General features: G+C 40.6%; 1 protein-coding gene across 1 annotated transcript in view; it reads right to left on the bottom strand.

Moving 5' to 3' along the window:
• The window catches only part of HAPLN1 (hyaluronan and proteoglycan link protein 1), a 64,166-nt gene that overhangs the window by 28,642 nt on the left and 23,452 nt on the right, over nucleotides 1-12,072 (bottom strand). Inside the window, exon 2 of the mRNA XM_054186192.1 lies at nucleotides 2,545-2,670. Coding sequence (XP_054042167.1) covers nucleotides 2,545-2,644 — 100 coding nt within the window. The 5' untranslated portion in view covers nucleotides 2,645-2,670. The remainder of the gene's footprint in view (nucleotides 1-2,544; nucleotides 2,671-12,072) is intronic.

The following is a 12,072-nucleotide window of genomic DNA, read 5'->3' as shown; positions in this document are numbered from 1 at the left end:
TGAAGACAGAAGGGTGGAAAAAGTATGATAACATTTAATGCTGAATGCATAATTTAGATTTTTAAGGCCTAAGTATGAAGAATTACTCATATAAACCTTGTACTTGTTAATTGCAAGTGAGAATGAGGGAGAATGATGCCCAAATATTGTCTATCTCAGTAGACTATTGACCAGCACTGCAACATGGCTGGGAAGAGTACAGATTTGATCCAAGGTCTGAAAAAAAAAAACATTGTTAGCTGTGAAAAAAAATAAATACTAGTGCCAGCCTAAGATCTTACCTGGAGTAAAACCCTGGCTGGGAGCACTCAGGAAGTACGAATTCAAATAAGAATAAGTGGAGCGATGAACTACTATAAATTTGTGAGGATATGGTGTTATCCTATTAATGTTCTAAAGTGAACATCAAAGAAGAAAAATTGTTATTCAAAGCTAAGGAACAACACTAGGAGAAGCATAAGGCAATACAGTGGCGAATAAACATGGAGAATTAGGATAGTGCTTTTCATAGCAGAAAAACAGGGTCCAAAACTACCCTCCAGTAATGAGATTTGAAACTCAGCTCTTTAAAAAATTAAACTAAACCTACAGGAGATTACATGATGTAAAAAAGGCAATAGAAGAGGGATTAGTTCATTGCCTCAGGAGATCCCTTTCAGCTCTGTGTACTTGACTACACAACATCTATCCGCACCTTTTGTAATTCCAAGGCATTCCAAAGCATGCAATCCAGGAGGAGTTCAACTACACATCTCTTATTTCAGCTGTGGAGGGGGATGCTACACTCCTTAATGTAATATAAAATACCTTTTGTATGAAGCTATTACACATGTGTTCCACAGGCTTCCCTGATTTCCAGCCTGTTTCCAGGTGTAGATCATCTTATGTGTTTATCCAGCATTGGGCAGGGCAGAATCCCAAGCCTGATGGGATTCCACAATGACGAGTGGAATGAAAGAAATTAATAGTAAAAGTACCGAGTTTCGAACAGTTTTATTCTTTTTGATTTGTGGTCTGTGTATTTCAGAGCCCGAATCGGCTAATGCGCAAAGCTCATGGTAGAGCTCAATTTTAAGCTTTAGCCAGCTTTCCTGGGAGGAACAAACTCTTGAGGTTCAGATGGGTTTTCATGGGTAGGGAGAACGGTCCGTCTTGAAACTTGTATCAGCTTTAAACTATTTAGCACTTGCAGACTGCACTGTACACATGCTGAAGCAGCAGATATGACTTGCAAATTACGCTAATCTGCTGACGCAGCAAGTTTAACACACACAGAATAAGGAACAATAGTTTTGTTTCGGTTTAATTATTTCCACTAATTTACTCTTCCAAAAACATAAATAAGATGTTCAGTGTTAAGAAACTGCATTATACAAGGCAAGGCAAACTATATGTTTATTTGTCATTGGTGTCTAATATGAAATTTTCCTTAGGGTATGAATGTTCATTATCTCAGACAGTGATATGTCTTCATTTTGATATAACACGTTCATTTGACCTTCATCCTGTGAGTTTCCTTAGAGTGAAACCAGCTAGCTGTTACTCCCTATTTGACCTTGACAATCCGAGTGCCTGTTTTCAAAGGTGCAGGCTACCTTTAACTTCTGTGACTTTCCTGTGAACTTCTAAATGTTCAGGCTTTCTTAGTAACCTGCCCTAACCTGGTAATTCGTATTTACACAAACACTCAAATAACACAATTTGCCAGCTGTTGAGAGAAAGGAATCAAGCTTTAAAGAGAGAGAGAACAATAATGCTGCATTTCTTAATTCGGCAAGGTTAATTTTAGCCAGTCTCAAGAAACATCTAAATGAAATCAGGAAAATCCCTGTTAGTTCTGCCTGTCCTTACTGCACAAATCCCCTGTTTTTTCTTATACAGGATGACCCTCCGTGACTGAAGCCCGGACTGAACAAACAGCTGCATTGTACTGCAGACTCAAATCCTGCTACAGCTATAAGGTCTGGGATTCAAACATGAACCAAACAGGATTATGCAGAAGGCCAGTATAATGCTTAGTGTGAATTAAAGGTATGAGGAAAGACACATTTCTTTTGGGGTAAGCTACTTTTTTTTTTTTTCCCCTAGTTTAAATAGCCCAATCATTATCTCAGACGTGCTGAGCCTTTTTAAATACTAAGCAGCAATAATTTTATGTAATGTGAAGAACTATGTATGACTGTCTTCTTAAAATCATATATATTCCACAATAAACTAAAGGTATTTCGATCAATTGCAGTTGCTTATTACTTTAGGATGCATGCCCTTTTTCTTTATCTTAAATCATGCTTTATTTTACTCACTAATCTTTGCAAGGTTGTGAGTAAGTGCTATTAATAAGTGCAATTTTCATTATTTATTTTTTTTTACTTTCCTTCGGTGTAATAATAATGCATCAGAACAAGAAAAGAAAAGGTTTGTCACCAGTAATAATAGTATTTAAAAAACAGTGCAACAGAATAAACAATTAAGGATCATTAAGCACATTATTCTGTTTCCCTCAGCAATCTGAAGACACTGGTATTTTCTCACGTATTTCCTTACCTTGAATGTGAATAATTCTTTCATGCTCCAGACTTGAGTTGTCAGGGTGAGGTTCAGCCCAGCAGACAGAAATCAGCACCAGAAAAAGTAGACTCTTCATCTTTATAGTGAAAAGAATCTTCTTCACTGCAAGGGCATCACATACAAAGAGGCTCGTGAATTTTTTGAAACCTTTACAGTGTTGCACTGCACAACTTGTTACAGCAATGATCTTATGATCTATATGAGGGTCTATAACATATTTAACCCACTCAGCTGAAAAAGTTACAGCAGCTACTCATTTTTTAGGCATGGAGACTGGACCTTTTTATCATGGACTTTCATTAAATGAAACTGGCAAGCCATTCTCAACTCTGCCTATGCAGGAATGCAACATGAAAAAATAAGAGCACACACACAAACAACCACAGACCAAACTCCTTGCAAGACCATATGTCAGCAATACCCGTGTCTCAAAACCTGCTCTAGTGTACTTTTGCTTTTCCAGCCCTACTCTGCATCTGGTCTGTAAATACGGCTAAAAGAATCAAAGATATCACTGCATCTATATCCACTGCATGATGCAATCTGCTGGTGATAGATTTTCAAGATTAAAACAATCTCCTCATACTTTTTGGCATTTCAATCAAGACTGCAACTTAACTTAGCAGTCAGGGTGGTAAGTTTGCTTGAGCTAAGCAGTAAAGATGACAAAACATTTCTTAGGCTGGCTAGAAACATCTATTTTATTTCAGATCCACTTACCATTTTAAAAGATGCCTAAATACACAATGAAATGTTCGAAACCATGCACAAAGTAGGTTAGAGTTGTATATGCTGCCACTGCAGTTGCCCTGATTGATTTTTCATTCATTTCTACCTAGAATGCTGACGCACTAACTTAGTGTGCCAGGTAGGGTCTCTGCAGTCAGCAGAGCTGAGCGCTGCAGGGAAAATCTCTGCCAGCCTCTGAGTAGTAATTAGGCAAATGAAGACCTGAAATAGAAAAGGAGGCATAAAATACAAGAGGTTTTATTTAGAGGGTTCAGGCTGCTGTGGGTTTTATAGCTATGATTTTTATGGCTCTGATTTCTTGAAATAAAAGATAGCTATTTCCCAACTTTGCCTTGCAAGAGACTAGGATTTTTTCCCCAGTCATAAAATAGTGGCGGCATTATTAATACGCTTTCTCTCTAATGCAGGGAGAAAATTATTTTTTCCCCTTTCTCTCTGTCAGAGCTCAGAACACATCAGAGTTGCAGGGTGCTCTCGTTCAGAACCTGGGTCAAGGTCTGAGCTTTGCAAACAGTCCTTGTCCCCAGATAGAATCAAACACCTATGTGTTTCAAGTCTAAAGCCAAATATTGTAATCCTAAACCAGCCTCCGTTACAGACTGAAATGCAGAAATGCTATTGCCATTTTTTTTAGAACAGAACATGCATGTTACTTGCCTGCCCTTCCATGTCTTCAAAGCGAGTTTGGGTGGGAGTTCAAAGCCAACTCAGCATCCCTTACTCCTTACTGTGAAGTGTCTAGAGGTAGGACAAGTGCTCGCTGCACACTATGTTCCAGGTGGTCCACGCTCAGTAACTCAAGACTCTCCGGCCACTCCCTCTTTCCTGGAAAGCTTGGCAGGCTGATGACCTCCATTCCCGAGAGCAAGGACAGATGTGGCTCCCTCTAGAGCACATCAGCCCCAGCCTGGGCTGACCGGAGGGGTCACACGAGTGCAGCCGGGTGTTCCTCCTGCACCATGGCACGGAGAGAGAGCAGGGTGCACCTGTGTAAAACCACGCTGCCCTTTCCCTCTCAAATCCCAGAACATTGCATCCCCATGTATTTTATTTCCTCTAAAAGGGAAAAATGATTCAGGTTTGGGGTTTGGTTTTTTTATCTGTTGACTAACAACTGACAATTCTTTTATTTTTCCTGGTGGGATAGAGTGCTACTGATTTAGAGATAGTCTGGTTAACAAAGAAGCTTTGATTTGGAAGGCAAAGGTTATGGGCTATTCCCACCTCAATCCGTAGCTTGGAGCCTACGCTGGATGTAAAACCTCCTGGACCCAGTGAGCGGGGGTAAAGCCCACAGGGGATCTACAGGCTTGCTCTGGGAGTGCCTGAGCTGATTATTAACATTTTTGCCTCTACCTCTTGCCACAAACCTGCCCTTTTCTGTGGCACCAGGGAAAAGAAACAACCATGTAACAAGATGGCAGGTAGTACCACCCTTTCTGGAAACAGCATCCCCATCTCCCCCAAACTCTGTGTGCACAAGGACTGGGGCACCATCATGGAACCAGAGAGATCTTCCTCCTGGTTACATGGATGGAGAACTCCACCCATGCCCTCCTTCCTTGTCAAGGTCACCCTAATATGATGTGGGGAAAGTCCATCATCATCAGGTGATGATTATCAGACCACTAGCTTCAGGATTAGCCTGGTGCACTGACGGGGCAGGATACACTTTACAGAGATATTTGCCTGCACCATCAGGTAAATATCATGTTACTCCAAAGCGTTTATGCGATAGCATCACACAGCCAGGATGACAGCCAGGTCAACGATGGACTCAGGAGCTGTACTCTTCCTTTTCCTCAATTTTCTGGATGTAGCTGAACACCTGGTCTAGTGGGAGGTGTCCCTGCCCATGGCAGGGGGTTGGAACTAGATGATCTTTAAGGTCCCTTCCGGCCCAAACCATTCTGCGGTTCTGTGATTTCATACATCACTTGCTACAGACATGGCACAAAATCAACCTTAAGGCTACAGATCGACATGTTTTTGGAGGGCTATACCCAAGATGGTGATACTTTAGCTTTGTTAATAGGCAAAGTTTAGAGTGTCTGGGTTTCTGTTTTTTCCTATTTGCCACAGACAGAAAGGGTAGCCTTAAGCCTCCATTGCATGTGTGTGCGTGTCTGTGCTCTCTTTGACTCTGGTGATGTCCATCTGCACTGCTAAGGTGTGGTTGTCAGATTGCACAAAACTAGCAAGAACTGAAAAACTATTTCCCAGGGGAGCAAATGCCTGGTCAACATTTCAGAAAACGTATTCATTGCATATCTTTGCTTAAGTCACCAGATCGCTCATACTTGAGGTCAATCAACTGAGAGTAAAGTTTTAGCTGGGCATCCCGTTGGGGGCCGTTTCAACTCTTCAATTAAGCCTAAGCAGCTTGGAGGCTGCTCCCTTTTATTGCCATGTACAGTGGCAGCTGAGAAAATGTGGGTATCTGAAGTCAGGAATACCCAAACCTCGTACCACTCTCCTCCTGGGATTCCCCGTGATGGGAGCTGCGGCATCAAGCCAGAGCAGTGCAAAGCAGCGTTACCAGGCCAAGAATCTGACCCCTGGTGTCTTGTAGGTTATCCAAAAAGCAGCTAGCCAGAGGATTTCACATCCTCAACTCTAGCCAAAGCAATAGAGGTCAGACTCCATTTCTGCAGCAGCCTAGGAGACCTCAGGGGAGAAATGATAGGTGTGGATGTTTTCATATTAAAATTAATAAAATCTTGGCTAGGAGTCAGTGAATTTTCAGTAAGAAATGGTAATGATTAGTCAAACTCAAGAAATTTGCACTGGTTTCAATTACTGCAGTTTATGAATCTGCTATCTCCCTCAACAGGGACACAAAGAAACTAAAAAGTAGTTTGTAAAGGGAGACCCCAAGGCTCAGGGAAGTGGTCAAGGTGACTGTACATTCAGTTTTTAAAATCTCAAGAACTGTTCATTCTCAGATACAATTTGAAATTCTGATCGTAATCACCAATGTTTATATTTTAATATAATATTCTGAAAACTAACAGAATGCTTTCAAGTAATTCAACTGCATAAGTAACAGACACTTCTCTAAAGAACAGAGTACTGGAAAATAATGTTACATACCAATCTCTGTTTTTAATAAAATGTTTCTTATTTACTATTGCAACTACTTTCTGGCTACAGAACATGAGAGCACCCACTGTGTGAGGACAAAGTCCACCTAGCTCAATATTCTCTCTCTGACAGTAGTTAAGAACCCAGGGAATACCTTTGTTTACAGGAATTAATTTTTGTCTTCTGTTAAGACGTGGCGATGTCCTATATCAAATGCTTGTTTCCTTGAGAAGAAAGACCTATGGAAGCCTGAACTGACAATGTCTCAAGAGCGTATGGTAATACAACCACCGTCTCCTATGATCCAGCTGCCGACACTATCATCCCAGTAAGATAGGTGCTTGAACTAGATTTTACCTAACCCATGCAAGGATCTATCTGCTTTATAGAAGCACTGCTGCTGCTTTGTATCTTGCAGGACTGTGATTCCCCCACAGTTACTCAGGTATCCACAGGATCCTCAGAGAAGAGGATATTGCAACAACATATTATGCCATCTTCTTATGTGTGTAACTCCTTGGGGCAAAGAAGGTTTAGGAGGAGGGAAGGCCAAAAGCAGATATATGTGGAAGAAGGAGATGAGGTACAAGTGCATAGGGACAGAAAGAAAACCAAATTCCTAGGGCAGACACGGGGGACTTCATAAAATGCTCTTTCTTTCTGTGGAGTTCCCTATTTTCAATACAGTGAGATCCAGCAAGTAAATGCAGTAATCAATAATATCTAAAGCAGGTAACAAACCTAATGTGTAATATAAGCATTTACAAGTCCCCTCTCTGTGTAGCTCTGGTACTTCTGGTGTCAAATGACTGCCCCAAGTCTCCTAAAGATCATATCTTATATATATGGATAGACACCTAGGTTTAGGCAACTGAGTCAAGCCATAAGGATGGGCTTCAGCTCCAGATTGTGGACACCTGAGTTATTGTGTCTGTGTTCAAAATGTTTACATTTCACTTAGGAGTCCAAGCTATTGTCAAAAACAGTCAGTTTATACCTAGCCAACGCCGTCACTGGAAGGAAGACGTGTGTTTAGTTGACCTAGGATGCCTTTTGTCTATCCACTTTTGTCTTTGAATAAATTCCTCTATCTGCAGTATGGCCTCTCTGGAGAAGTGGTAATTGTGGGCTTGAATATTGCACGCTGGCGTGAAGGGCATACCACACTGTGCACAGCCTCTTTGGCTCAGTGGTCTAACATGAGGCTGTTTTGCAAACAAGGTACAAATGCAAATTCGCTTAGTCAAGGACTCATCACTCACGATTAAAGGGACAGCAATGGACAGAGGTGCCTGAAGTGCAGATCTGACTCAGGGGCTCCTTACAAGTGGGGATTCAGAGTCCTTGTAATTAGCATTTCTTTTGGCTAGCTCTAGGCAGTTTCCCACTCAGCATGGTAAACAACACTTTAAGAAACAAATACTCATCTCTCTATTGACTGCAGAAGGAGGGTAAGTGTTCTGACTCATCCTGGTAGCACTGACACACTCATTTTAGATGTCGTTATGCCAAAAGTGGGCATCTAAATTAGCAATGTGAAAGTCAGCCTTAATCTCCAAGGGGACATAACTTCTTATAAGTATTTACAGTCTTCTTCAGAGACCTTCCATTCTGCAAAGGTGATGTTAAAATACTCAGTCCGAGTTACAGACTTAAGACCTCAGTTAGTAAAATCAAATGAAAATCCACTTCTTGCCCTGATATGCCCTTACACCATCTAGTCTTGATTCTACTTTTCACTATTTTGCTAAGAAGACAGGTTCTTCTAAGTGAAAAAGCCCTCCAGGCTGGTGGAATTAAGGCAAGACAGATTCAGCAGACTGATCCCCAAGCTAAATTGTTCCCACAAAGAAAATTTTGCCAATGACACAGCAAAAAGAAAGAACAATTGATGGCATAAGCATAATAATGTTTACATGCTCTATTAGAATGACTTAGAGCAAGCTTTCCAAGACCTCCTCCCATGCTACTTCATTAGTTAAGGCAATTTAGAAATTTGTGACACTGTGTGAGTCTTAGGGCCATCTAAAGTGCCAGACGGTTAATGTCTGGAGAACAGGTTGTCATAGTAGTTCCTTAACCATAGGCAGAACAGTTCAGTGGAAAAGCAGCATGACCATTCAAAGACATCTGGAATCCCCTGGAGCCTCTTAATTCCCTGGGAAGAATGCTGATAAATTGCTTGCAGGGAGAAAGAAAATATCTTTACAGTCTTTGAAGTGTCTGCCTTGTGTTAGATATGAAATTTATTCCAGATATACAGGGCAACAATGGTAACAATACTTCTGACATTATTCGTAGAGTATAGCCAAGGTCATGTGGACTATCTTTATGACTAGAAGTTAGAAAATTTGATAATCTAGGTTTAATGCAAACATGGAAAGGCAACTGTGCTGCAGTTAAGGCCTATCACTGATGGAATACTGGTCACTCAGTGCTTTGAGTAGTTTTCTTTCTTGTTCTTTATAATGGACTATATAAATATGCCTTTAGTTCAGGAATCTGGATGTTTTTGCTTGAAGTATGTCAATGTTCTTTGATAACAGTGCGGTGCCATAGAAAGGTAACTCTGCTTTTTGCTTTGTAAAGCGAATTCACTTGTTTGCAACCCCTTTCTTCAGAAAAAGTACTTACTGCAATCTCTACACATCCATGGTTTTCAAAGAATTCTTGCAATGCAGCTCGACAGCTGGCTCTCCAACCAGATTGTGCTTGTATTCTGACATCTTCTTCATCAAAAAGCCTCCTTCAGCCTTGAACAGGCAAGCCTGGAGGTCACTGGAGGTCAGGAAGAAAACTTGATGTCTGCCCCTCATTTTTCTTGCTCTCGGTCATATTTATGAAGCTAGCTTTTCATCAGGCTCACACGTTTTCTCCAGGTCCCCTCCTATTACCAACATTTCTTCAAGGTGCTTTCTTGGTTGCGGCTATACCTCCCAGTTGCCTGCATAACTTCTGCAATGCCATTTACTTTGGGAAGTTCTGCCAGAGTTTTTTCAGCATTTCTAACCTTCACCCTCTTGATGCTTCCAGTTCTGCCAGTTCTTTTTTGGATGCTTGGATTTTTACAGGGGCATAAATAACTGAAGTTTCTAGTGCTCTCTTCCACCATCAAAGAGGACTGAAAGCTAGATGCCTATCTTTTTTGGATCATTTAAAAAATCCCAAATGGTTCTTACAAACTGCTCTTTTGACCTGCTTATAATACTAAATATTATATTAATAATAATTATTATAATTGCTTTCTTTGGGAATTTGAACTACCTTTCTGTACCAAAAACCTGCAGTGCTAGATATCATGCTTTAAAGCGACTGTTGTTTAGTACCATCCACGGACCATTTCTAACAATCAGGCAGAATTTTGGGCGGGGTTTTTTTTTGTGTAAAATGAAAAGGCAAAGAATTTTACTCAAAGTTCATTCAAGTGAGTAGACATTCTGACATTTAATTAATTAGCATTAGATTGGGACATCTGGGTAGGGAGACCCATTGGTAATGTTCAGGTTACTGAGCATCAACGCAGCACTACTTGCTGTTGCCTGGCCACTAAGCTCTGCCAGATGCATGACCCAGGATGACAATAAACAAGCTGTCTAAAATACTAGTCTCATTTCATAATTTTCTGTGGCAAATGGTTGCTCATCCATCCTACAGCTCATGCAGTCTATCCCAAAGGTCCTCCAGTACTCTCAGCCACCTAAAAACTGACAATGTTTTGAAACAGACCTAAGAAGATGTATTTACATGACCTAAGTCTTCTCCAGTTTCCACCAAGTACAAGGGTAAACTTGGTGGAAAAACTGTTTTTACACATGAAAAAAAAAAACGAGCCCCAGACACAACCCGCCTATCAGGACAAAAAAAGAAGGAAGTTTCCTTTGTGGAAATACGGCAAAAAGGAATGAATTCAAGAGAAGATAGAAAAATCACATGCTGACACTGTAGAAATTCTGTGTCATTGTAGACAGAAGCTTTCTAGATTCGTTCAAACATTTTGATAAGCCACTCAAGCCAAAAGGTCTAATCACAACGTAAAACTTAGTCTTACACTTTTTGCTTAGGAAATATTGTGGAAGTTATTGGAATGGCAAAGTTAGGAAACAGTCCATGTAATGAAAACACCTTGAGATATGCAAATAGGCCAGTTCCCATCTGTTTCATCTAAGGGAGGTGCAACATCTCTGTTCTGACTGTCCTACATTTAATTCAAAGGAGTTCTCATTCCTTTTCCTCAGCTAAGCTGATTGTATCAGCAACACAAAAATAAAAATTAAAAACATTAACAGTGCCTTCACATCCTTGAAAGATCCTGCTACGTGAGCAAACTGATGCTTGGCCAGACATACTGAGTAGCAGCCCGATGCCAGCCTGCTGTAAGGAATTACCAGCAGTATACCGTTTTTGGCATGGATCCTGGTGCAAGGCATAAAACAGGACCCCTTGTCCAGTCAACCATGGGTGCTTAGTCCTGCCATCCCTCTTTTTTGTGGCCCAGAATTTGCACTGTTTGCACTCTCAGTGTCATTGAGAATGACTTTGACAAGCCACTCGGTTTCCTGAAGAAATAATTACAGTGATATAATGCCCTGCATACTGTTTAAATTTCTGTTACACGTTGATAGTGCAAGTCCCCATTGAATCACTGCTTCTAAGAAGGTAAACACTTTAATTTTACGACAGCACTGTTTTCATCAAACATCTGCTCCTCACTGAAATGATACATAACTTTTCTTTGGATATTCGGTCACAGAGAATTAGCTGTGGGCGCAGCCAGATCAAAGCCATATGGGGATGACTTGTGAAAGCACAATTCTTTCAACATTTTTTTAATTGAATTAATCAGCAATCAATGGCAAAACATACTTTCTACTAAGATCAGTTATTCTAAAGAGGAGGAAGGTCTAGAGGTTAGGGCATGAGTTCAGACTTTGGGGGACACGAGTTCAACTCTGCCCTCCCTACCCTTCATGTGGGACCTTGGAGGGCGTGGAAGTGGTGGGAGGATTATTTTTCGTTATCTTAGCTCACTATCTGTGACACAGCGTAACAGCATTTTCTGGTCAGAGGGTATTGTGGGAGCGAATGTATTTACAGCTAGAAGGAGCTCTCACATCGCTGCAATGAGACATATCAGTATCTAGAACAGAAGGGGACTTCTGCGTAAGGAAAGGACTCACAAACACTGTGTGCCGTGTGATAGCTGACCATATGTATCATGCAGACAAACTTGCAGATGTCTACTTGTACCGAGCTTCCCCCTGCTTTTCTTAAATATCTTTTCATTGCAATATCTTAAGCCTGAGAGCCCTGGAAAAACACAAGTCATATGATTGTTCAGTTAACTTCTTGTTAGTTAAATTCTGTTGAAAAAAGATAAGAAACCTTTTTAAGATTGTGGAGTAAGTAAGGGAATTAATCTACATAAAGGTAACACTTTAAAATTTTATTGCTAAGCAGTGAAGCCTCATTATTATGCATACACTGTTTTTTTTTTTGTTTGGTTTACAAAACATTCAACAATAGTGGCAATACAACAAATTCAAACTATGGTCTGAAAGCTACTTTTTATTTTGAGTCAAAAAGTGCATAACTCACTCAATTGCTTATAAAAAAAAATAATTGCTTGCCGATTTATGGCAATGATAACAGAGACTTGCACAGACATCCTTT

This window comes from Rissa tridactyla, chromosome Z (assembly GCF_028500815.1).
Source record: "Rissa tridactyla isolate bRisTri1 chromosome Z, bRisTri1.patW.cur.20221130, whole genome shotgun sequence".
NCBI classification, from domain to species: domain Eukaryota; kingdom Metazoa; phylum Chordata; class Aves; order Charadriiformes; family Laridae; genus Rissa; species Rissa tridactyla.
The sequence above is the reverse complement of the archived record's forward strand: the minus strand, read 5'-3'. Positions and strand labels throughout refer to the sequence as shown.